Source organism: Pholcus phalangioides, unplaced genomic scaffold, assembly GCF_987345545.1.
Source record: "Pholcus phalangioides strain wild (caught in Gottingen) unplaced genomic scaffold, Ppha-v1.0 ptg000003l_1, whole genome shotgun sequence".
Classification (NCBI taxonomy): domain Eukaryota; kingdom Metazoa; phylum Arthropoda; class Arachnida; order Araneae; family Pholcidae; genus Pholcus; species Pholcus phalangioides.
In genome coordinates, this window is record NW_028301596.1 from 45,303,308 (window position 1) to 45,331,251 (window position 27,944).

General features: G+C 35.0%; 1 protein-coding gene across 5 annotated transcripts in view; it reads right to left on the minus strand.

The window, feature by feature from the left end:
• The window catches only part of LOC149088675 (dimethylglycine dehydrogenase, mitochondrial-like), a 73,979-nt gene that overhangs the window by 1,082 nt on the left and 44,953 nt on the right, over positions 1-27,944 (minus strand). For all 5 annotated transcript variants that reach the window (XM_089248817.1, XM_089248841.1, XM_089248826.1 and 2 more), the window contains exons 3-16: positions 26,294-26,459; positions 25,737-25,835; positions 22,047-22,211; positions 20,386-20,590; positions 19,134-19,243; positions 17,114-17,252; positions 16,676-16,874; positions 16,426-16,545; positions 15,651-15,805; positions 11,989-12,206; positions 9,566-9,696; positions 8,769-8,986; positions 6,803-6,960; positions 5,555-5,749 (exon numbers count right to left, since the gene is read on the minus strand). In XM_089248817.1, coding sequence (XP_089104943.1) covers positions 5,555-5,749; positions 6,803-6,960; positions 8,769-8,986; positions 9,566-9,696; positions 11,989-12,206; positions 15,651-15,805; positions 16,426-16,545; positions 16,676-16,874; positions 17,114-17,252; positions 19,134-19,243; positions 20,386-20,590; positions 22,047-22,211; positions 25,737-25,835; positions 26,294-26,459 — 2,278 coding nt within the window. The remainder of the gene's footprint in view (positions 1-5,554; positions 5,750-6,802; positions 6,961-8,768; positions 8,987-9,565; positions 9,697-11,988; positions 12,207-15,650; positions 15,806-16,425; positions 16,546-16,675; positions 16,875-17,113; positions 17,253-19,133; positions 19,244-20,385; positions 20,591-22,046; positions 22,212-25,736; positions 25,836-26,293; positions 26,460-27,944) is intronic.

Here is a 27,944-nt window from a genome sequence, read left to right on the forward strand (position 1 = left end):
ACTTTTTTAGAAGCTGGTCACTTTTATTACCTATTTTCGGGCCCAGGTCACTTTTTCCACTTTTTTTAGCAAAAAAACCTCGGTCTCGCGCGCTTTTCGGCTGTCAGTGTTTTTCTTTTCTTCAAGGAGGAACTTTACCGGTTCAAGGTCGCTAATTTTCTCCCTCCCTTCATTGAACTACGATCGTACAAGGAACCCCTATATATATATGAAGGCGTCTTTATCTTCCCGGGAGCATACCGTGTGACGTCAGCATAACTTGATTTCAAGGCGCTTGGAAAGAAAGCTCCTTATAGTTAAGAGTCGTCATTTTATGGAAAAGCCGGTCGGAAAAAAATAGCGTAAAAGGCGTATTTACAACAAATAATTTTTTCCCCTCCTCTACTACCATTCTTTCTTATTTCCCCACTCGTTCTTTCATTTTTATCTTATTTTAAAATTGATCCTTTATTTTATTTGTTTTAAAAAGTTTGTCCTAAGGGCCGAATTCCTTTCTTGGAGCATCGAGCAAGTTACATTTGTTGTTTGTTCTATCGTTACTTTTGTTAATTTTTTTTAATATTTGAAATGACGATTTAAAGGCTCATTTACATTGAGCGAGTTTATAAAGAGAGCCCGTGCAGAAACTAACTTACGCGCAGCGGGAGAATACCAAAGCGCGCATATTAAAGATGCGTACTATTAATACGTATTAAGCGTATTATTAGTACGCTTTGGAGAATACTCTTGTAGCTGGCCAACGTTAAAGAAGCTCGCAAGTATTTTGAATTTACTTACAATAAAAAAAAAATCATCCGACTGAAAATCGCGATCTATCTAGAAATAAAATTCGTGCTATTTTTCTAACTGGATTTAAATCTCAGCAAGAAACCGTAGCCCCAAATTGGATCGAAAGGAGAACTGTTTATGAAAAGATCACAGAATCCTGCAATTCAACGTTTATGGAAGGATGACGTCACTCTCTGCTACCATACGAAGGTTTTTAACAACTGGCTGTTGCGAAGATATATTTTGGAAAGAGAGAAAATTCAACTGCCCCTGCTGGGAATCGAACCCACGTCCTTTCACTTTCCGGTTGAATTTTCTCTTTCCAAAATATATCTCGCAACAGCCAGTTGTTAAAAACCTTCGAATTCAACGTTTAGTTTAACCAAATCAGATGAAAATTGGTCATCAGGCTGATGAAAACTCAGTTAACCTGCATGCGGAGCCGTTCATAGAGGCAGATTTAACGGTGGGCACAGCCAGGGGCGTAGCCAGAAATTTCGTTCGGGGGGGGACCAAAGTGACAGAACAATGATTTGGCCATCTTTTTCCCCTTTTTCGGTCATTTTCTCACATTTCGGGGGGGGGGGGGACCAGACCCCCAAGTCCCCCCCCCCTGGCTACGCCCTTGGGCACAGCGACCGTGCCTTTGGCCCCTACTTTATACTTTTTTCCTAATTTAAGGGGCGTAATATTAATTTTTTTTATGCCCGGGGCCGTCAACAACTGACCTTTATCCGCTTCTGGCCGTAACTTGATTTAGGGCATCTTCACGATGCTGATTGTTGACTTAATATCGACATATTGCGCTCCATTCTCCGCGCGGTGTTGTGTAAAAAATCCCCTTTTCAGACCTCGGAAGTTATTACAACGTTTTTGTCTCGAGTCGCTGTTATGACCGCAATAGGAGAGGGCGGGGTCTGGTTCCACGGGTGTTGAACGAGGAAGGGTGCCAGGGTGCCGAGTTTACTCTTTTTTCCGTTGTTAAAAATGGATACCGGCCCCGGGCGATAGTAAATTTTCGTTCGTACTTGCGGCCCGGGTTGCTACATACCGTGATCAAATCCGAAACTGGGGGGGGGGGGGCAATGCCTCGAATGGAATTTTTGATGGAATGGTATATTTAAGAAAAGGAAATAAATTCCTTTGTAAAATTATCGAATTTCACAATCAAGGGGCAGTAAGATTACGTTTCCCCTCCAGAAAAAATATCGTATTACGGCCTTGGTAAATCGGGTGCCCCGGGTGGGGGCGAATTCACTGTTTTTGTTCTTTGAAAATTACGGGAGGAGTCCGAGCTAACTTGGCGACTTTTTTTCGCGCTAAAATAGGTAGCCCTGACAGCAGCATCCATAAACTCTATATCAACCGCATTTATAAACCCCGTATGTCGTTGATTCGATTTTTGTGTTCATTTTATCCTAATTTTCCGTATTTCCCGATATATTTCTATCGATTTTCGCATATTGCCGCATATTTGGTTGATTCATGTTATAAATTATATATTTTTTTGTAATTTTATCTTTGTCAGCCATCTTGAATTGACCGCCGCAAAACGGCGATTGGTTGGCGCGGAAAAAAGTCGCCACGTTGGTGCTTACCAGGTTCATGGGAAATTTACCGGGGAAGACCGCGGAGTCTTTTTCTGTTAAAAATTACGGGGGGGGGGGGGCAAAATTATATTGTTTCTGGGTAAAGTAGTAAATGTTTTTTTTTGCAGGGGTGTATGTTGTGTGTAAAAAAAAAAGGAAAATATATATTTACAAATTTTTCTCTCAAAAACCAAACAATTTCAAAACTGATTTGTTTTCTCCCTCACCCAAGAGCAGTATTATTTTGGAGCCCCCTCCGCCTGTAAAAGAATAGACCCACCCACCCTTCCCAGTCCAGCCATAGGTGCAGATAGACTTGAAGGTCTTAGAGGTGTGGCAGATGACAATTGATATACATCAGTAGGCTCTGCCATTGACGTTGGGGGGAAGGATGGATTGCCCTCCCTCAACGTATAAGGGGCCGTTCAAGTATTACGTAAGCAAATTTTTAGCCATTTTTGACCCCCTCCCTCCCTCCCCCCCTTGTCAGCAAAATTTCGTCATCAGCTCTGCCCCTCTGAATCCTAACTCATATTTTCATAAAGGGTGGTTGATGACGTAAGCATTATCTAAACCCCCCCCCCTTGTCAGCAAGTCAGAAACCCCCCCCCCCTCCATCGATGATGACGTAATGCTTGAACGGCCCCGAACAATTAAAATAATTTAGTTAATTTAATGATTTAAATAATTTATTTAATTCAGTAGTTTAAGTAATATTTTAATTTAATAATTTAAAATAATATTGTTAAAAATGTAATTTTAGTTTTTTTTTAAATCAATCATTATAGTAAATTTCTTAAAATTTGTTGGAAGATATTATACAAACCTAATTATGTAAATCAATTTGTACTAGTTAAAAAAAAGTGTGAGTACATTTTATATACTGTCATTCATACCATAACATAATGAAAAATCCACTAGAATGTAGATGGGACAAATTCTCTCATCAAATTTTGTGTTATTTCATTTTTTTTCCTTCTTTGAATGTGAAAATTTTTTCCCATTTTGAAGTTTGTCCTGCTTAAATTGATTTTAAGCTGGGTTGTGGATAGCAATATGGGGCCATTCAAGTATTACATAAGGAAATTTTTAGCCATTTTTGAACACCCCCCCCCCCACCCATCAGCAAAACGCTGACCCCCCCCCCCCACTTGTCAGCAAAATTTCGTCATCAGCTCTGCCCCCCCCCCCCGAATCCTAACTCATATTTTCATAAAGGGTGGTTGATGACGTAAGCGTTATTCAACCTCCCCCCCCACCCTGTCATCAAAAGTCAGCAAATCGGAACCCCCCCCCCCTCTATGATGACGTAATACTTGAACGGCCCCTTTGGGGGGGGGGGGAAAGGCATTACTACTGTTACTTAGAAAGGATGTAATGTTACTCTCTCACACATAGTTGTTGATAAATTTGATAAGTTATTCAAAACTTTTCTGGTTAGCAGAATGCATTCGAGTTTGATTTATTTCACCCTACTATATGTAAAAAAAGCAATTTCGATGAGCTCCATTGAAATACAAAGTTTAGTGAAAACTAAATTCAATTTCAATTCATTCAATTTGGTAATAATCAAAATTCATTGTCCATTTGGTCTCTTTCTAAAATTATTTTGGTCACTATTGGGTCACTTTTTAAACATTTTGGTCACTATTTGGTCACTTTTTTAAATATTTTGGTCACTATTTTCACTAGTTTTGAGGCCATGATCCGTGCTGAGCCCTGTATTCTGTCTCTGATCAAAATTAAGGCCTTCCTTGCACAGCGAAGACTCTATGTCCAGGCAGCACAACACATGTGTTTCTTAGACAATGCTCAGATGCAGGACCATAGACATTTGCTTAGAGATTTTCCTCAAGGAGGATAGGTTCATTTTTAGTGAAAAAACAAATGCTTCGAATCTCAGCTGGAAAGGGGGAGTCTGCGTGCACCAGTGCATACGAGTATTGGTGACTAGAAAACCTACAGGAGCAGTTGATTAGAAACTTGGCATGCTAGTCTCCTTGCTTCTCTAGTTTTGCAATCATCTAATTGCAGAAAAACTTGAAACCTCTCAAATGTGGTCATCTCTCTTTTACGAACAATTTTTTTTTCTCCTGCTGGTGTCCACAAAAGAGATGTTTTACTGTATTTCTTCATATTCTTATGCAGTGGCATCTTAATGAGTAGGCTGACAGGGGGGGGGGGGCAAAATTACTGAGCACTCATTTTTCTGGAAGTAATACAGTTGATGCTTGACATGAAGACCCCGTCGGAAATGGATGCTATATTGAGAGCATTGTTACATCAAAAGCAAAACGTATATGATAACCTTTCTATGAAAACATTTAGGACTTATATGTTGTTAAAATGTTAAATTACTCATTTTGAGAGTCATAATCACAGTTAATAATTAAATTACAATTATGAATATCACCCAGTTAGTACATTACAAACCATACATATACAATACATGTAACATGTCTTATCTACATGTATTATACCTTTGCAATGAACTTTGATTGTAAGCAATGAATTTTCAACATCAACTCATTGACATTGTATTCCAAATTACTCATGATTTAGAGATTCTCATTATGAGCTGCATTCATTACATCAGAATTTTATTTGTATTTCTGAGTCTCATAGGAGATATTTAAAGGGTTACCAGGTTCCCTATTCTCAAAATGCAAACACCCTCCACTGACAATACTTTGAGGTGATTAAATTGCCACAATCTAATTAAAAGTTGCTGGTTTCCGACAAATGATCAAGTTAGGTATTGCAAAACTGCTGTGTTGAAGTCTTTTTTTTTATTTAAAACAGATTTACACCATACAGTTAAAATCCTATATGTATAATGATAACAGATAGCATAATATAACGATATTATCATCTTGTTTGACAGTGGTAATAATGCATATATTCTACAAATAAAAATATAACTCTATTAAAAATTATACATCTCTGATCTCTTGAGTGTCTTTATATAGGGTTTTCACGTTATTTAAAAAAAATAGGGACGTAAAGAGTAAGAAATAAAATAGTATGATACAAACACAGACCAGGCCATCGAAATCTGGTAACCCTAGCATTAATTTTTAGTTTTAAACAGACTACTAGAAAAATTATCAAAAAAAAAAAAAAAAATGTGAGCAAGAGACAAGCATATACAGTGGCATGAAACTCAAATTAAAAAATAAAATCATAATCATAATTACTCTTCCAGAGCACCACACAGATTCGTTACCCTCCGGATCGACATCAGTAGTTTCCACTCTGAGGTATGTGAGTCTTCTCTGTAGGCCTTGCCTAAGGATATTTTGTAAGGCCTGTTTGCCAATGAAATTAGCCTTTTTGTTCATTTTGATGAAAAAATGAAGTCCAGCTTCCAACGGATTCGTATCCAGATTCATCTGCGAGATTAGATGCACCAATTTATATATATTTCAAACATGTTGCTCATAAATTTCAAAAGGTTTTTACAAATTTACTGAGCAGAAAAAACCTGTTACAGTGAAATCTTTCTGAATGGTCATCCTTTATGACCAAAAAACAATTATTTTTTTTAAGCTCTTCAATAAAACCCTTTTCTCCTTTACCAGATGTGGTCAATCCCTCTTTTACAGACAAGTTTTTTGTCCTGGTGTCTACAAAAGAGGGTTTTCATTGTATTATTATGACTACATGTTCTGAATTGTAAATGCAACCACCATAATTCCTCTGTTGCCAAGAACTATTATCTATCATAGCTGCCATCTCCTGGATTTTCTGGGAGGCTCTCGCGAATTCCTACTCCTCCTCCCGCAAAATTCTTGTATCTCCCGAATTTTGACCATGATTATAAAAAATCCATACTTTTAGGGAAAATTATTCCCAAAGAATTTACTTGGAAGAAAAAAAAGACTGATTCTTTCATTTTCAACCTCCAAAATGATATCACAAGCTTGATGTAAATTGTAACCATTGTGTCAAATAACAAAAAAGATTTTCAGCAGTTCAAACAGCATCAATTCGGCCTTGCGACATCTAAAATCAGCGTTACGACTCATATTCGCTTCTTTTGACCGCATATCCCGTTTGGAGTCGATGACAATTTTTTTGTTTGCATGATGTGAGTTGAAAGTAGTAATGAGTGGTAATTTAGCCTACTGGTTAGTGATGATTGGCGACTTGGCGCTGATTGGTGTCTTGCAGGATGTCATGTTTCTGCAAAGGGGAAAAATCCCCCTACAATTTTACTTTCCTTCATGAAAAAAATCCTATATTTTTTTCCAAAAATCCGTTTTTATAAATTTTTAAACAAGATTAATTAATTTTATTTTGGATTCTTGTAAAATCATCCCTAATTCTAATCCTACAAAGGTGGCAGTTATGATCTATACATCATTTGCAGTTTTAACAATGAATGGACAAAAGAAACAGTTTATCACACCTTTCATAAGTAAAAGATAAGTGTTTCTACTTACTTCTGCTCCCCACATGCAAAAGCCCTTCTCCAATCTGAGCGTGTTTAAGGCATACGTCCCAAAATCACCAATGCTGAATTCTTGACCAGCCGATAACAGTGCTTGATATAATGCTGCAGTGTGGTTCTTGTCATGATATAACTCCCATCCAAGCTCACCTATGAATACTCATAATTTTTCACACAATTCGCTTTGTTTCATTAATAGTTTATAAGAATGCATTATACAGATTCAAGTCTAATTTAACCCTCCGAAAAACTTGCCCAAAACCTGATAGGCTCAATGTCCTTTTACATCTTTAACCCTTTAAGCAGCACAGCAAAAATCCCTAAACCCCCCTTCAAAATGTCATATCTTCCTAATGAAGTAGGGTTTCTTCCGATTTTCAGCAGGTTCAAACTAAAGGGGTAGAGAGAAAAGTGCTCTCTCATCTCTAAAAACTGTTAAAGGGTTGAAAAAAAACATCATACTCTGAGACATTTATTTTTACTTAAAATTTGATTTTTTTTATGTTCATACGGATCATCACATCGGAATAAAAAAAACTAAGAAAACATTCTTGTGTGTCAATTTTCTGGACAGTAGTGTCAAAACATAACTTTATTTCGATCATGACTTGCAAACGGTTTCCGGGTTATTAGGCCATGGTCTAGGAGATTTTCTTCCTGACATTTCCCCCACATCTGTGGCAGGCATCATCTGAGGTTATTTGGAAGGATTTTTATTTTGAGGTTATTCAGATGATGTCTGCCACACATGTGAGCGAAACGTCAGGAAGAAAATCTCTTAGACCATGGTCTAATAACCCAGAAACCGTTTGCAAGTCATTTAACGCTGGCCATGAAAGCCTCAGACAATATTTATTTCGATCATTTTCTGCTACAGAAATACTGAAACTGAGCCTGTAACGATTGAATGTTCTCCAGAGCATTAAATAAAATACAGTATGTATATAGACTCTTGGTAATCCAGACCTGCACTAATCCAACCTGTCCAATAATATTTTATAATATAAATAATAATTTTTCTTCTAGCACAGAAGAGGAAAACATGTGATTGCATGTCTGTGCGCAGAAGTTTATACAGTGCATGCCGCTTAATGTTATCACATCAGGACTCTAGATTTCTAATACCAATAACCAATTGATAGTTATATCCGAAAGAAATCCAAAAGCAAATATGATGACCACACCTCCAGTTTAGAACTGGACGTGTGAAAACAGGACAACTCAGTTTTTCTTTTCCACAAAAGTGATTGTAAAATGTTCAATCTGCCATTCTTCTTTTCCATAGTGTTCTAAAACAAGATATTTTTTCTATATATATTTCATTATTATTATTCAGCCATTATGAGGAGTTTGAATGGAACTATTTGATGTGTTTTATGATACACAATAATTTTTTCAATATACAATAAGTTCCATAAATACCCTGAGACAGTCGGCCAAGTAACTGTGAAACTGACCAAGAACTGAAGGAAGGGTTTTTGTTTTAACATTACATGTGTCTTCACTATAGGTGGACCATTGCAAAAGAAACTTTGTTGCTTACATCGATTATAGCTGCTTCTACTGCCCAAATAGGGCATTGTAAACCAAGTATGCAAATGATTGTCGATGAGGAAAGACTATCTTCTGCCCTCCTACATAGTCTTGCAGGATAATTTATCAGGGAAAAGTCTGGTTCAATCTCAGCGTCAAAATGTGCAAAAAAACTTTCGACAGAAAAAAAAAATTGATAACATAAACCAAAATCCTGATAACTATACATAAATTTACTCTTATGTAATGATATTGGTCCATTCCATACTTAGTAAAAGTCTTAATAATATCTAAATGTTTGTCCATGATTCTAATAAGTGTACTGTATTATTTAAATGGTTTTGCAACTAGCTTCCAGAAATCCGGCACACTCTAGTCTGATATGTGCTAGATTAGCGAGAGTCCATTGTATGTGGGATACACACCTGTGTAACTGATTCGAATTGCTCTAACAGGAATTCCTGCAACCTCGATTGTCCTTGCATTAAGGAATGGGAAGTTCTTATTATCTATACCAGCCTCAGTTAGCTTTGAAAGTACATGTCTTGAGAAGGGGCCAGCTATACTTAAGCAAGCCATCTCATCTGTTAGATTATGGAAAAAGACGTCATAGTTCCATTTCGCCGCTTGATCTTGCATCCACCTAGAAGAAAAGATGTTGTAAATAATGAGTACGATACATTTGCATGTGTGAATTGATGCCACCTTATATTTTAATTATAGCACAAATCAACTTGAACGTAGCTGAACTAGTGTGATAAGCTTGAATGACAGACATGTTCAGATTGCAAACGTGTGTGATACGGTGTACAAGATGCGACAAATTTTATTGTAGGACATATTTAACCTCATAATTTTGTTGGCTACACATTTTTCATATTAAACAGTGTAAACCTATGTGATTGACCTTACAACAGTCTGCGGTTTGACCACCGCTGCTCCACCGAGCCTTTTAGCTATAACCCAGAAATCTTCAACATGGTGTTTACCGAGACACCCACAAGCACTCAATGCTTATGCACTATTCCTGAGGTATATTTACAGATTTCCCAATTACATACTCAGCCTGAGAATTGTTTTTATGGAAATATTGGCTATAAAGTCAATCTTTTTTTTTCTGGCAATGATTATAGATGGTACTCGCTACTCAAAAAAAAAAATGTTGAAGATTAATTCTTTGATAAGAATATTAAAAAATTTGTTTTATTGAATAGCAACTTGCCTCAGATCATGAAGCTCAGAACCAGATCCAGTCACTAGGAAATAATGGTCATCAGACAATCTTGTTACTGTGATTTCGGCATAGACTCGTCCTTGTTTTGTCAGCATATGCGATATATTTGTCGTCCCCACCTGAATTAAAAATATACAGGCTCAGAAGTACAAAATGAAAAAAAAATTAAATTCATGTATTTTTTTTATCAGTTTGGGAAGCAACTGAACATCTGTTCTGCTACTATGTGTGACTGCACACATATTTCTCATAAACATTCCTCTAAGGAACTAATAGTGATAAACACAGTAGAACCTCACTATAACAGACTTTGCTTAGTATAAACCGCTAAAACAATTGTAAAATTTTCATCTGGTGAGTTTAAAATTTTTTCTAAGTATTTAAAAAAATATATTAACCCCTTCGCTTACAAGCTTTTGGAAACAAATTTGGATGATCTCTATTTGATGAATCGGTGATAAATCTGGTAATCTTGTCCTAACTTAACCCCAAGTTAGAAAAAGGAAGAAGGGGAAAGAAATAAAAGGGAGAAAAAAATAGAAAAGAAAAACAGTGTACAGTCAAATCCTGCTGCAACAAATTCTAAGAGACTTGAGAAATCCCTTCACTATAACAAAATTTTGTTTCAAAGGAATTCCAGGTTTTTGCATTGTTCCAATACAAACTTATTTGGGGGGGGGGGATTAGAAAAGTGTTCATTAAAAATATTTTTTGCTATTTTTACTATAACAGTATTTGTTTGCTAAAATGGGATTTGACTGCAGTATGTAAATAGATAAGTAAAGTATATAGTAGATTTCTCTTTTCACGCACACCCTATACATGTGTTCTCTTTCGCTCTTACATGTAAAAATAAATCGAATATAGAAAAAACGGAGGGGGAAGAAACAACTGGCTCATACGGTTACAATAAAGCTTCGTGATGATGAGAGAGGAAAGAAAAAACAGAGAACTGGATTGAATTTATTCCACTGGCGTTTTGACAAAATAGTTCATCCGTGATCAGAAATAGGTTAGAAAAAGTATTAACTCATTTAAAAAGAATTTCCAAGCGAGAGATCAAACATTGTGATCGTTGTTTTGCGTAAACCTTGATGTGTGCATAACTGATAAGGATCATTCAAGTATTGCATCAGCATCGATGGGGAAGGGGGTTTCGGTTTTGCTGACTGATGACTGGGGGATGGTGGGTAAATGATGCTTACCTCATCCGCCACCCTTTATAAAAAATATTTAATATTGTTATAAAGGGTGTGATTATAACAATTGGCACTGGTATTGAAACCAATATTATGGGACAGTTAAAAGAAGAAAAAGTGATGGGTGTTTGAAGACCAAATCTCAAAGATTTATTTAGAGAAACTATCATGGATACCTATTAGACGACATATTATGGTGGAAAAATATAGCATATATTATGTTCCCATAACAGAGAGGTGTGTTTTTTATTTTCTAAAAATCTATTTTGCTACTAAAAACGTGTCAATTATTATATAATGAATATGTTTCCCTACCCTTCAGAAATAAACCAATGGATACTCATCATTTATATGATAAAGGATAATCATATATTTTAATTTCATTTACATTACTTTTTACATATGGTGGTTAATGGTTGTGAAGCATTTTTTTTTTAATTTTCCCAATCTTTTGGTTGTAAATAAGTTGCTTCTATGACATATGGAAGGGCTTCTACCTGGTCTGAAGCCATAACTAGTGGCTTCAATATTCTTAATGGCATCTTACTAGGTGTGCCAAAAACGAGAAAAACCTTTCCTAGTTTGGGGGTCCTAAACTAACACATTCTCATTACTGATAAGTTCTCTATAGAGCTACTTTAGAGATCTTTAAACGTTCTAGGGATCCTTCAAGTAACCTGAAAATGTGCCTGGGCTGCTCTAGTGCTCTAGAAATGTGTTGCGAGCCACTTAAGTGCTTCTGGAACTATGCCGCATGCCACTCAAGCAATCCGTAACTATGTCGCAGATCACAAGTAATCTAGGAATGAGCCGCGGGTAACTTGAGTGATGTAGAACTGCACTGCAGGTAGCTTAAGTGCTCTAAAACTGTGCCACATGTCACTTAAGGGATCTCTAAATGTGCCACAGGTCACTCAAGTGATCTGTAAATGCGCCTTGGGTCACTTAAGTGATCTGTGAATCCTGATCTAAATGAATAACCTTATTTTTATTGGTAGGAGAATTTCAGACATCAGCTATAATTTTCTCATTCCGAATGACAAAAAATTTGCACCAAGAAAACCATAGTCAGCTAATGGAAAGTTCCAGATAATCAAGGTTTTATTGTATTGAATTTTGGTTTTACGTATTGAACCTAAATAAATTCTATGAAGGGAAGTTGCTTTTGAATAGTCTGTAAAATACAAGGTGTGTGAATGGTATTTAACTTGCCTTAGGAATGCTGTTGGCTAGCAACTGATCAAGAAATGTTGTAGCATCTTGTCCTTTGACATCAATTTTTGCAAATGGTGTCAAATCAATGATACCAACATTATTCATTACGGTGTAGCACTCCCTGCAAACTGGCTCAAACCAATTCGTTCTTGTGAAGCTAGGTTTATAACTTGCATCATCATCATCTACAGCAAACCATGCTGGCTGCTCCCAACCTAATATAGTAGTGAATACATTATTAGTTTAGTAACTTTTGGAAACGTTTCAGAGGTGGTTGGAATTTATCGATTTGGACTGATGTAAAGAGATAAACAGCTTTTTTAATTACTGCATTCCCCGCATTAGACAGTATGCTACTACTAAACCACACATGCACCTCGTCCAACATGCTGTAAAAGGGGGGAAAATATCTATCTGTCTCCCCATGAATTGTTGAATTGATATTTAATGAAATGTTAACAATTTAATGAATTGTTCACACAGTCTAGTCAGTTTTATTACTTTGCCTTAGCAGGGCGAGAGGTTTTCCTCCTCTACCCTCTGAAAGTTTTTTTCTTTAGGGGCATTGCTTTTTTTTTGCCAGAAGCAATTCGAGCATAGTAACCAGTATTATTTGCATCATGTTTTCTTCATTTCTTTTGGAAGAGGTACCCCCCTTCTGTACACAGCATCAGTTGTTGGTGAGCAAACAATGGTATTCTCAGAATGTATGTTGCAGTTATGTTCTTCCAGAGTTGTTTTTCAGAATTTTCATATTATTCTGGAGCAAGCTGGGCTGTGGTTAAAATAGCATTTGCCCTGTTTGGAAGTAAGGTTTTCAGGTTTTTTTCCTCAGGTTTTCAGTAACTTTCACAGAATATTTTACTTGCTTTGTGCAACACTCGTATGCATTTTCTTGAAAATTACACATACAGTAAAAACCTTGATAAGTTGTCACCTCATGTTATCAAAAAACTATGGCGGCTTAAGTGGAGTGATGACTTAATCAAAGTGCCATCAGTTTCAATATGTAATATTGTGAAAAAAAATCATGTAAATTTAAAGTAATATAACATTTATTAAAATATGAATTAAAATTACAACATTAATGAAATTTATAGATTGCAAAAGAAAAAATTGAAGTTTTTACCTTTTTAGAGCTCTTATTACTTAACTTATTGAGAACACTTATTGAGTATTAATTTAATACTGAACTTAAATCAATGTGTACACTTTGATTTGTAACTAGTAATTTTTAATTTAGACTAATCAGAGCAACTGTTAAAATACATAGCTTTTCTTCACAACAGAACTACTGCACATCAATTTTACACATACACAAAATTTAATTTTAGTGTTTTAATTTTTTATCAGTAGTTCATGAAACAACTACAAGGTAGTGTTGGTACAATTTATCCAGGCAATCTTTCACATGCTAACTACAAGGTAATCTCAAACACAGGGTCTACTTTGAGGGGCCCAGGGTGGGGGAAAAGCACAAAGACCTCAACTTTGGAAAAAAATGTTCAACAAAAATATAATTCGTTCAAATTTGAAGCCCTAAATTAGTGGGGGCCCATGCAAAAATCAGGTTCGAATGTTTCAAAAACTCCCCAGCGTAACTTTTGTTACTCAAACTGTTCCGTTTTGGAACATAAGGGCTTTATTAACACGCTATTTTTTTAAGGAAGCCATAGAAATTATCTGTTCCCTCTATTTCAAACCTTTTCATGGTGATGAATTAACCAGGATTAGCGATGAGTATACAAGGGTTTAATAGCAGTTGTCTATGAAAGCTGGACAGGCCTGTAGAAAAACTACTACTTAACCGGAGTGACGGCTTACCACAAGGTTTTACTGTATATTCATCAATATATGAATGTGTTTCTTATAAAAATTCCAATTTTCACAACATGTTTTTTGCTTATGGTATGCAAAGTTTTCAACAAATTTTTATGAAACTTACAAAAAGTTTGACACAATCCATGAGACACATTGTAAATAAATTTAAAATGTAATAATTTAATATTTAATGTGATATGAGCATTTTAGCTAAATTATTTTTAATTAGGCATGTGTAGAAAAAAAATATCAATTTCATTTCTTCATAATTTGGTTGCCAGATCCATATACAGATACATAGTGCAAATTATATAAAAATTCAAGTTGAATGACACAAAAATTTCAGAAAGATATCAGCGATACAGTGAGCAGTAGTTTCAATTACTTGCTGAAAGTAGCTTTATAATAAGAGATTTCCCACAAATTGGTATTTTGATTATTTTTTGTCACACTTAATTATTTCCTTCAGTTTTTCATTTGACATCATACATATGCGTTATGCTCAAGCATTTTTCTTATACAGCATCAGACACGTGTCTTTGCTCATTCATATAATGCTGCAGAATTATTCTCGAAATAATCAAATGACAGAAAATAATTGAACTATCAATTTGTGTGAAATCAACTATCATTCAGCTATTTTCAGCAATTAACTTAAATTACAACTCACTGTCTCGTCGATATCTTTCAGAATTTCTGTGACATATTCAACGGAAATTTTGGCAAAGTTCCCCCACCTATCTGAGGTAACCAAATTATGAAAAAATAAAATTGATATTTTCTGCACATGCATAATCAAGAATCATTTACCTAAAAAATGCTCATATCTCATCAAATACTGAACTGTTACATTTCAAATTTCTTTACAATGTGTCTCATGTATTGTGTCAAAATTTCTGTACGTTTCGTAAAAATTGGTTGAAAAATCTATAAGTTTATTATAGCAATTACAAATATATAAGCAAAAAAAAACATCTATGAAAATTGGAATTTTTTTATAAGAAACATTCATATCTTCATGAATATACATGCAATTTTCATGAAAATGTGTGCAAGTATTGCTCAAAGCAAGTAAAATATTTGGTGAAAGTTACAAATTATTTGTAGCTTTCTATAATACAGAGTTGATCAAAAACATATTTTTTCTTTTTTAATATTTTTTTGGTCCCCTAAAAACATTTGCTGGAAAGTGTGAGTTTAAGAATTAAATTTATATGCCCAAAATTACATAGCGTTACCCCATAGCTCATGTGCTTAAAACTGTGAGGTGGTCATAATAAAGTGGACAATCAACAATATATTGCATACAATAACAATATATGTATTAAGTAATTTTTTTATGTCTCAGTTATTATGTTCAATCCAAGGATCATACAATGAAAATGGTTTTAAGTATTAATTGGTTAATACAGTTAATTACTAATTAAAATCTTTTATAACAAAATAAGTTGATAATTTTAAATTAACTTGAAATTAAATTTTAACAACATGCAGAAAACATGGACTTCAATTTTTTGTTTTACACCTTCAATAGAATCCCTTAATTTTTCAATTTGTTAAGTTGAATTGGAAAATTACTGAACTCATGATGTCATAAACAACCAATGGAGACAGCGAATAAGGACAATTTAAGAGACAACAGGCATTAAACCATAAAAGAATGTTTATCTTTAATAGATTCAAATGGAAGCTATTGATCCTATCAAATTTTATTTTTCTGATAGAAAATTTATATTTTATTTGAAACTATTTTGTTACACTTCAGATCAATATAAAACCTCTAGATTGTGATTTATTCTTAAATATCAAATATAAATGGAAACATCTATATCTCTTACCTGCATGGAAGCCCATCTGTGCTCCACGATTGATCATCAAATCATATGCACCAGAAACTCGAGAAGTAGGTCGACCAGCCCACCTTTCTTCTTTCGGGTAAGTGTAATTATTATTCATGCCATATGTTTCACGAGTCTTTGCATAAACGTACTGTCTTTGAAAAAATTAGATTATAGCATTAAATATAAAATAAACTAAATTATCTGAGTACAAAATATAAGCACCATTTCAGAATCATAACTTTCAAGACTTGGAGCCTTTCATTAGCTTGTAGTTTCCCATACTTTTTGTTTCATGTTCTTTAGAAATTTTTTTCTCCCATCGCCCAGACCCGAGCAAACTCATAGGAACCTATGTTATACTCGTAGCTTCTACCCCCCCCCCCCCGGACCCTTCCATCGCCCACCTGGGGGGCGATATTGCCCACTTTGGGTAACACTGTATTAGCTAAACATTAAACATAACATACTCTATAAAATTATTCAAAGGCAAAAATCACAATATATATTAAGCAGAACTGGAACTTCGGGGGGGGGGGGGGGAGGGCACTTCTTTGGCAACAAACTTTAGGGGGCAGCAAATTGTAGTCAGAAATGAAAAACACTTGTAAAAATATCAAATTTCAAAGAGAATGAGGTGGAAAACACAAGTTTTTGCCGCCGCCCCGACAAAAATTACAGTTATGGCTCTGCTATCAAGACAAAGTAGCCCATATAGATACCATCACATACTAGAAACTTTAAATCAGCATGTTAAAATTTATAAAGCAAATACCTTGTCGTCCATTTTCCAAAACGATTGGGGTCAGTTTCGAGGAGTTCATAAGGGGGTTCGCCATCAACCATCCAATGAGCCAAATACTTGCCAGCACCACCAGAGTGAATAATTCCATAGCTACCAAATATTTATTCAATGGAATTAAAAAATCATCCATATTATTAAAGTGAATGAGTAATTTAAAAAAAATTATACAACACATAAACTACAACATATATTTAATCTTAGAAAAAACATTTATACTTACGTGAAGCCTACAGCCATCCACATGTTAGGCATTTCAATATATGGTCCCAACATTGGAAGTAAATCTGGCGTGTACATGATTGGTCCATTAACGACAGTCTTTATGTTTGCGGAATTCATCAGAGGTAACAAATTCATGGCGATCTCTAGGTAATCTGAAAGGCGATCTAAATCTGGTTGGAAGAGCTCTTTTCCAAATCCTAAGAAAAATTCTTGATATTAGTCTCTCTGTTTTTTTTAATATATTATACTCAGGAAATACCAAGAACTTATATTTTGAATAAGCCCTACAATACACGTATTTTAGTCTATCGGTTGGAGAAATCACAATGCAATGATTGATATTAATTCAAGTTATCAAAAATTTGAGTTACAGACATTCGACTTATCACAGTTCAACTGGCGTAACAAGTTTAGGATCTATCCCAAATGGACCAACCTTTCGGAATGCCATCTTCTATCCAATTGTCTAAAATCTTCATTTTGTTTTCATGCTCATATGGCCCTACTAGAATTCCATCTCTTTCTGTTCTGAGATAAAACGATCCTTCCAAATGTCTCAATACAGGTGGCTCAGTCTGAAAGAAACTGTTACAGTCATTTAAAGATATAGAATTATTGAAAAATAATATATTTTTATCAATCATGAAATTTTTACACAATAAAGTTTACGGAACTTATCTGAATGAATTTGATATGTCATTGTTGATGGCGCATTTGACTCCAATAATTGATAGTGACGTTTTTTTTTTTTTTAAGATACATAAAATTCAATTAAATGTGATTAATAAAGCATATGTACAACAGCAGAGAGAGCAACTACAAATGTAAAACGTACAGTGCACCTTAAAAGTTTAGGCTGAACACTGATTTTGAGTTTTAAGTTATTTAATGTAAATTGTGAGGCACATTTTGTGCAGAATTCCTGTGACAAACGAATAACACATAACAAAAATAGAACACAAATCTTGAATATTTGCTGCATTACAGCGAAAACAATGAAAATGTATTGCACAAAAATTTAGGCACAAATTTTTAATTTTTTTTGGAAAAAGGTGAACAAATTTTAGTAAGTTGTGATTGCCATTGCTTTTTACATCAAATACACACATTTTCATTGAATTTTTGAAAGATTTTATAGTAATTCTTGACAAATCAAACCATGCTTTCTCAATTGCAATTTCGAACAATTTCTCTTGAAATATTCAATCAGTTCTGTTTTATTTCACTAGCAGGGTGTTTTTGTTGCAGAGCCAGTCTTTGTGTTAACTGGTCACTCAGTGTCTTCCAGGTCTTGATTTTGGTTTGTAATTATCACCATGTGCTAGCACTCTATAGATGCTTCACTTAAATCTATTTAATTCAACAAAAACTTGAGAAACCGATTTACCTTGTGAACCTCAGTACTCATATCCACAATAATTCCTTGTTCGAGGATTGAGTGGATTTTGGCATGGTGCATGATCCACGAAAACATTCAAGGTTTGTGTAGCAGTAATAGGAAACACCCCTTTGTGATGTAAACCTATGTGGTATATTGAAATTTACATAAATTTGATTGCGTGCCTACATTCTTAAGGCACGTAAAATTCAATATTTTAATTTTTTTTCTTTGAAGTTTCAGTTTTTATGAAACCTTCACCTCATATATTCTAGAATTACCTAACTTCTGATCTTGGATAAAATTATTAACAAAATCCATCAGTTATTTCTAATTTTATTATAGAATACACTGTGTGCCTAAACTTTGCACACTGTATGAGAGCTGGAGATCGACTGACTGATACTAACACACCTAGCCCCTCAGACCCGCTAAAGGAACACTTGATCATCTCGTGCAGTACACACATTGAAGTTCTTTCACGGGGGACCAGAGTGTGCTTGGTATGAGCCAATGGGAGAGAAAATATATGAATGTAGAGGCTTTACACAGATTCAATAAATTCTCAACTCAATTTATTTAAATTAAAATACAATAAAACAGACTAAATTGTTCTACCAGTATAAACGGAATCATTTTTTACAGGACAATACCTAATTCCTTTCATAAGTAGACCTCTCTATTTTAAACCTATAATTGATTCGAAACAAAAACAGTTAATAGTCTTGGAGTATATTTTTTTTACAAATTTAAGACAATGAAATTTGCTAACAAAAATATTTCAAGAGCATTAAATTCTCTCTTACATGTTCACTACACTAGACAAGTAACCAAATATTGTTTGTGGCATTCTTAGAATATTTAACAGTGTGTATACTAAAAACTAACTGATAATGATTTTGTATACATGTTTATTATCATGTGTGACTTGTTATTTTTAGTTTAAACAAAATTTTATCTTTGTAACTTGACCACCTGTCTATAAGTTGACCATAAAATTGTTCAACAGCAGGTGGTCAACTTACACAGGTTTTTGCATTCTCAACTATTCTCTATCAGGGTGAAAAAACATTTTTACCTTCAATGCTTTAACTTCGGGAATTGAAGAAGTGATCAAATATTGGTGTTGTACAGGAACAAGTGGAAGCTCCAATCCAATCATTCTACCAACTTCTACAGCCCAGAATCCTAAATAAGAAAACATACACCCCCCATTAAATAAATATATATTGTTATAGTATATTGTATCGGGGAAAAAAGCCTATGCAGTAATCTCAAGACTGGAATTGCCTTTAATGTCTATCATGAAAATAAGAGCAAGGCGACATCATTTCTCATTGGGTTTTGAGCACATGGTATCCCTATAAAATGTTAATTTTTTTTTATTTTAATAACTATAACCCTTTGCCACATAAATGAGACATCTGAGTTGTACACATTATTCGGATACTTTTTCTAATTGGAAGTATGCCTCTAAGATCAACAGTTCAATAAATGTGATGCTTGCTAGTAGCTATGCACCCTGTATAGAGGGCAGCAAAACTGGGGACTTGAACAATAGGCTACTTTAAAAGAAGTTCATACGAACTAGAAATTGGTGAAAAACCCGTTGGTCAACAATGGTTAGTGGGCCTCAACGATAACTTTCAGAATGTTTACTTTGGTAACCATAGTTTTCAAGCAATACCTTTTAGCCATATTTATTCTTTTACACTGGTTTGCCACTTTATCAGTGCATCGAGTATTACAGCTACTTAAAAATATTTTTCTTTAATCATCTCAAAAACCATAGCCAAATACTGACAAAAAAGTTTCTTCCATTGGCAGATCTACAGGCTTAAGGTCCAGTTTCTAACTATGGTCCTATTTATAGAATAGCAGAGCATGCACTACCTCAAACTTCACTACAAAAACAAAGAGCATTATGACTCCAGCTGCACTTTCATCTTAACATTGCTACTGGTCGGATACTGCTAGCATGTTTCATAATTATACTCTAATTTCACAGCCTGAATGTTTTTAACTTTGTTAATCAATGTTTGGTACTATCTCCTGAGCTTTCGATCCTAAAGGATGTAAAAAAACCTTTTATGAATATGAAGTCCTGCCCAAGTGGGAGTTTGACATATTTACCCTCATTCATCTTCGCTGCACATGGTGACCTTGAAATTATATGATGAATAACTATCGATAGCTTTCCCCATAGATCTTCCCGACAAGATCTTCTATGCAAGTCTTTTGTCACAGCGTTAAGACCCATATTCCATTGCCCAATGAGAAAAGTTCATACCATACAAAAATTCATGAATGATGAGTATTCATCAATTTACCAGATGCATTTACAACATGATCTGTTATTATGGATCCTCTATTTGCTATGACTTCCCACTTATGATCATGAGTGCGCTTCAATGATTTAACTTCAGCTCCCAGAAATATTTCAGCACCATACCTTCTCGCACCAGCAGATAACGCCATTGTTAACGAGTAAGGATCGATATGCCCATCGGCTGGATTATACATGCCACCCAAAATCTGAAATCATTTCAAAATAAATGAGAGGGTGTAAACACAACTTCTGACATTAGAGTTCAAAATATTATTCATACAAGTGATTTTGTGATAAGTGGAATAAGCTTTAGATAGGAGAGAAAAACAAAGTATCAATGAAATAGAAAGAAATCAAAACGTCACAAAAAAGGTTTCAGTTGAAAATTAAAGCATTCTCAGAATACCCTATCAACAATTAAAAAAAACAAGTACATTAATCATGCAAGATTCGTTTCAAACATGAATGAAAATCAAAAATGGCTATTTTTTTTCCCCGTAGAATAATCTTGCTTTCGCTTTATTTTATGTGTTTTGTTTGTCCAAGCATTGTGTGTATGTTTGTATTCATAATATAGTATGCATGTAATATAAGTTTTTTTGGTTTTTTTAAATTCTCATTAAATAATTAAATATGATATATCATTGGAATAATTCATCCTCATCAATTTTTTTTTCAGTGGTGTGACATTTTTTACTAATAAGACATTCATAAATAGCACCGTTATTTTAACAGATGTTTTTTCGTTGCCAAAATCAGAATTTCTGATAAATCAAACTAACAATAACTTGAGGCATTCAGGATTCAAACTATGTGCTATTTTTCCTGTTACTTAAGTAGTGTCATGTAAAGTTCAAATAAGTTGGACACAAGTTTTTGTTAGTTAGAATGCAATAATATCTAAAACAAGCGAGCATCAAAACTATTAAAATCACATCACAATGTGTGTGTGTCGATTTAAGATAACAAAGTAACCCTACAAAACTTTTGTGAGAGTCAATGAAAACATTTTTTCCCCCCAGTCTTTTTTTCTCGGCTCATAGTTTTTCTTAGGCAATGTATATTAGAATATTTTTATAGAAAGAGGATTTCACATGAGCAATGGTCAATGGACTTTGACAATGTGGGCACTGTGGCTGACTCTCTCGTAATAAAAGATATGATTGTGTGATACGACTGTGTCCTATGCGCAACCGGGCAAGCAAAACTTCCTCCTTTCAGTTAATTCTGCAGCCTGAACGCCAATGGCCAAGTGTGGGCTTGATGGCATACAATTTATTACTAACTTGATTATTCCTAACACATTTCATTAATAGCTGTAGTGTTGCTTATCCAATGAATAATAATGTAAAATTTAAATCCTGTGTTCTGAGACAACGCATAAAACTTCCGATCAAAATAAAACAATGAAAATAACTTTATTATGACTGGTGAGTTATTCGAGCAGGCAATATTATTGCTGAGAATATCTTCATTTCTATAAAAGCCATAATTTTGAATAAGAAAACTAATCATACAACAGAAATTTTTAGATCATTACCCTTTTATACTGTCATTCTGCCTATATCGTCCCCAAGGGTGTAAAGACGGTTACAATATATTAAATCTTTAAGCATCTTTTATTTTTCTATTAACTTTTGATGTACAACATGTAATACTAACCCCATCCATGTTGAGCAATGGGAACATCTTATGAATTTCATCGGGCGATACTAACATCTGAGGAGCCTGCTGCCAGCCTTGTCTTTGCATTTGATAACGGAATTCATTCATCCTCTCATCTGTGGTAGCGAGTCTTATGCTTCCAGGCTTATGGAAACTTAAGAGCTGAAATAATAGACACAATTATAAAACTGATTTACAATAGTTTATTTTCTAATCATGTTGTACCAATATAGTCACACCCAAACTCTTACATCAGTAGTTCATTCCAAAACTGACAATGAGAGCCGAGGTAAACTTTTCCAAAAGTAATAACCGTCTCTCCTCTGGAATAGACGGGAGGAAAATTTTCAGATTTTATTCATTCTTTCTAACCTATTCATCTTTTTTTTCAATATGACTAGCTCAGGAAACATTTCTATCAAATAAAGCGATGTCAAAAGCCTTCAAGTTTTGCTCTAAATGCATCTAGTTGAATAAAATCATTTTTAGTACCAGACAACATAAATGCAAGATGACGTAAATGGAGGAGACATTAAGTCTGGGTATTACTGTATTTAAGAAAAACTTCAAATTGTGGGATCAATACATTGTTCTTAGTACAACAAAAATCAAGTTGTTTTTTTTACCCATGAAGTTACACCCAGTGCAAGAATCACTACCACTGCTGAACCCATACATGCGCAAAAATTATACTATGGTTCATGAAAATTCCTCAAAGGAATTTTTAATGAATTATGACATACTTGAAAGTGTTGTGTGTGTGCCCCATACGTATTTATGACGTCAGAGTTATGTTCTGCATTAAAGGAAGTGCTGCCATCTCCCTTCTATATTAGAAGTGAAAGTGGCAGATACCTGAACTTCCATGCTTCTGTAAGTATCAAGTTGCTACAAATGAGACAGTCTTCCTGCTTCTGACTCCAAAATCTCAAGTTAGCAAATCGGTGCGATTTCAACTTATGAATGAAACTGGAAACAGACCATGATTGTACATTTAAATGAAAACGATTGCAATGACTCTTACATCTCACACAGGTTTATTACACTTCAATAAAGACAGATATTTGTAAAAAATCAAACTACAGTAGAGCTTCTAAAACAACTGAGGCATATCATCAATTACCAACCTTTCGCTGGCTTAGCACGGTGCAAGACGAGTAAGGATAGCAGTCAAAACTTGTAATTTTAAAATATTTTTACCTACTTTTTTTATTTACCACAATCCATCTATATTCTGAATTTATTCGCAATTAGCAGATATTTATTTTTCACATTTTTCATGAATTATCTCCATTAACCGAGGGTATCAGCACCCATTACCCCTAATTAATTAAGGCGAGAGGATCTACTGTACAGGACGAAAAGAAGAAATCAAAAGTATTTTGATCAAAAACTTGAGAGGAGGCTACATAGTATTAGGACATGAAATCTGATGTGTTTACATGGATCATTAAATTGAAAATACAATACAATACAATACAAATACAACGCCACAACAGGCAAATTGCCCAACAAGGTGGCTGACTTAAGAACATCATGGATCCCCGAGCCATTTTTTGGAGGCCCTACCTACTACTGCACACTACACATGCACCCCCCCCCCCCGCGGAACCCCCCAACGAACCGGTACATGCGGGAATGTGCGTGTACGTGTAGTGCAACCTGACGTAAAGTTTGATTCTGTGTAATGCTTGTTATGTGTAGTGCTGTCATCTGCCCCCAGTTTTTCTAACTATGAGTGAAGTGTTATGGTTGAATGATTTGCCGTTGTAGGACTGTTGCTCTCTGTGGCGAGACTTTTTAACGGGGAGATCGGCTCGCATTTGCACCTTGAAGTTGGGAACCACAGAAAACCAACTTCAGCCGACCACCACTGTGGGGTTCGAACCCGGATCCTCGCATCACGAGTCCGGCACTATAACCACTCGACCACCACAGCGGCAAAAAAGTGTAACTATTTGGAGGTGGGTGGGTTTGAACCCATGTACCCTGAACTCTTCCCATCTTTAACTCTGTATCTTACCAACCCACCACTACAGTACTATGTATAGGAAAAAACATGTATAGGTACGCCAAATGGAACCAATTATGATCTGTAAAATTCAATTCGCTTCTGGGAACAGTCTCTTGCAGAATTTTTCTTTCTTTCCTACTTTATTTTTCAGCAAAAATGTAATTGATAAGATAGGTGCTTGTACAGCTATCTATTTATAAGTTAAGATGTTGTGGTCATGTCGCTTGTTGTGCCCATTTGACCATTTCTGAAAGTCTGAGTAGGCTAAATAATGATTTTTTGGTATCAGTTTTTCCCTTTCTCATTATTTTATCTGTCATTTTAGTATGATTATGATGTTTCTTCAAGGAAAGGAGGAATTAAGGAATTTATACCCAGCCCCTCCTGTTTTTCCTCTGGTGAGGCAAGTGGAACCCAATGCAATTATGCGAATTCTGTTCCTACTTCCACTGGCTTTATCAACTGTTGTACAAATGCGAAGAACTTCATAGACATAATGTCAGAAGCCATTTCAGAAGCAAAGGTCAAAAAATGACTGGATTCTCCACAAATTTACAAATAAAAATTCTGTATAGATAGATGTTTGTTGGGCAACTAACAGACGGAAAACAAAATTTGGAAGAAGAATCGGTACTACATCTACTTTTCAATGGCCCAACATACAAGAGACAAAAGTATGATTAGAGGCAATGAAGTTCTGTCATTTCCTTCACCTCTCAAGTTTGATACACCGAGAAAATCCACATTTCCTTTTTCATAATATCGGTTGATTTTTAAGGGGAGGGTATTATAATATTGTGAGTTTTCTAAACACCAAAGTTGTTAACCACTTTACGATCAAAGGTGTAATATTGTGTCCAAATGCCAGTGGAATAAATTCAAACAAGTTCTCTTAATTTTCTTTCCTCTCTCCTGATCATTGTGAAAACTTTGTTGTAACCCTATAAAATAAAGTTGTTCTTTTTATCTCAGTTTATTTCTAAACTCCTATTAGTGATTCTTTTCTACATATGATGTATCCTTATACGGTATACATATAAGAGCGAAAGAGAACAGGTAGGGCAAAGGTAAAAAGAGATATCTACTCCATACCTACCCTCTTATCCATCACTGCTTTTCTTTCAATTGTTTTTTTCCTTCTTTTCCTTTTTCTAATGCACGGTTATGTTACTACAAGGTCGCCATATTTATCACGAATTCATCAAATGTAGATCATTGGAATTTCTTGCCAATAGCATGTAAGCGAAAGAGTTAATTAACATTGAGAGTTTATTGAATACTAAGAGTAGTATAAATTAGCTTTTAATATGGCCAAATAATAAGATGTTTAGGGTTTTTATGGTTTAAATTAACTTTTTCCCGTTTGTTTAAATTTATTTCATTTATAAATTGTTTATGATAATAAAAGCACAATCAGCCATGGGAGGAGAGGCGAGCGGAACCAGCACCCCCACTAAAAACTAAAATTAATCTTCTACAGAGGACACCGAAAAAATGAGGTTAAAGCTCTAGTCCTAAAAATAGAACGATACAAAAAATCTGCTGCCATATTTTCAGGAAGTTTCAGTGGCTTCTTCAACTTGAACTGATGAAAAAAAAAAACGGTTCCACTTACCTCAGCATACCTTACTTAGTAAATTATATTATTATAAAAAAAAAGTTGGTATATATACTTGTCCTGTTTCTTCTTCTAATTGAGAATATAAGTTCATGCTGTAGTAATGAAGTTTCTTCATGTTGATTCCTCCATTGTACAGGGCTGTCAAACCAGCCTAGATATATACCCGAGAACACAGAAAAAAAAAATTAATTTAATGATCAAAAAATGTTCATTAAAACCATTTATTTTAACAATTGTAATAACATATGTGACTAATGACATTAAAGCACCAAATCAATACTTCCTCTCCTCCCCCCCCCCCAAGAATAATGGATTATTCAAATTGGCGTGACTTAGAGCACTTTTGATTGAAGCCTGGTGTTCCTATTCATGCCTGTGATTTAAGTAGGTTCATCCTTTTGTTAAAATTTTTTCAATCATTAAAACAATCCAAATAAGGCTTGACTGATTTTTTCATCACCAACTGGAAGTCATCCTGATAAGCAAGCGGTACTAAATGATGTTTTCATTGTTTCAATAATTGCTAAAAGATTCACACTTCAGTTCAAGCTTCAATTTAGTAATTATGAATAAAAAATTTCAGACATAATACTGAACAAAGACACTTACCGCATGCCATGTTGAACCAGCCGTCAACTCAGACTTCTCAAGCAGTACGACATTCCTCATCCCGAGTTTACACAAATGATATGCTATGCTGGTCCCAACGGCACCCCCTCCAATAATCACAGTGGTAGCTCTTTCCTTCCACTCTTGCCCTTGTGTTGAAGCATGTCTGTTGAATAATAAATGCTATCAAGTTATCAGCAGAAAAAAAAACTAGATCAACTGTATCCCCCTACTGAATAGTGTAGCACTGCGAGGTGAATACAATTGCACTGCTGCCAACTTTGGAGAATGAGAATTCAGGAGGTTCTTGCGCAGATCCAAATTCCATACAAAAATAAATGTAAAAGGGGATCTCTTAAAACATTTTAGGGATTTCCCATTAGTAGAAGGGAAATTTTAGAGACATTTACCCGTTGCAAAAACTGTGCAAGCCATCACTACTCGTGGCCAACCAGTATGTTAAGTCCCTGGGTTAAATTACTTCTCAAAAATCAAATCTTCAAACCAAAAAATCTCAGTCGAGCCCAAAATGGGATATATAGATAAAGCAGATACAAGCGATCATGCCAGTTTTGGATTTTCAAAAGCTGGATTGACGCTTGCTGATTGGCTATTTTTGTGTTTTCTCACCAAAAAATGAAATATTTATTTGTGATTTGATGAAATGGTGACAATTTACACAATGCTTATGAAGAAGCAGGTTTTTTTCCAGGTAAATCCTTGGGCAATAATTTTTTACAACCACAGGTGAAATTCAGGAGATATAAGAATTTTTTGCAGGTCCAGGAGATAGAGTAGAAATTGGGGAGCCTCCCAGAAAATCCGGGAGACTTGGCAGCTATGCAATTGGCCACTAATCTGGTGGCATTTCAATAAAACAATGATGCTTTTAAAAATCAAAAGACTAACAAATATTATTACCTGCACATAACCTACAAATTTCGCTACTTCAAGAAAAATGTTTTTTGCCGTTTCTCCTGAGGCCAAAAAAAAAAATTCTGCTTCTATGTGCAATATTTGCTGAAATATTTGGCTTCAAAAATGTGAAAAAGAACAGCAAAAACGAATGAGCAAAATGCTTCTCTCCCTTATTCAGGCTGATTTTTTACAATTTATGAATTGAAATATCTGTGAATATCTGCACTTGGAAACAGGTTTTTTTTGGCTTCAGGAGAGACACGCAACAACTTTTCAATTGAGTTTTTGAGGACAGGGTGTCTGTATAAAAATATTTATATTTTAATAATTATACAACCCGTGACAATAAAGTTCGGTGAATAGTCCTGTAACATTAACGTAGATGAAATGTTAACGAAAGTTATCTTACTGTCCTTCGAAATAGTCACCTCCCATTACTATGCACCGCTGAGATCTCCTATACATGTCCTGGAAACTTTGCAAGAAGTCTTCTTTTGGGATGGAGTTCAAAAGCCTCGTCACGTTTCGTTGGATGTCAGGAATATCGTCAAATCTCTTTCCTTTCAAAGCAAGTTTGAGTCATGGGAATAGGAAGAAGTCTGGAGGATTGAGATCTGGCGAGTATGGTGGATGTTCAATTTGCATTACCCTCTTTTTTGCCAGGAACTGTTTGACAATAATGGCTGTGTGAGGGCGAGCTTTGTCGTGAACAAGGAACCATGAACCTTGTTGT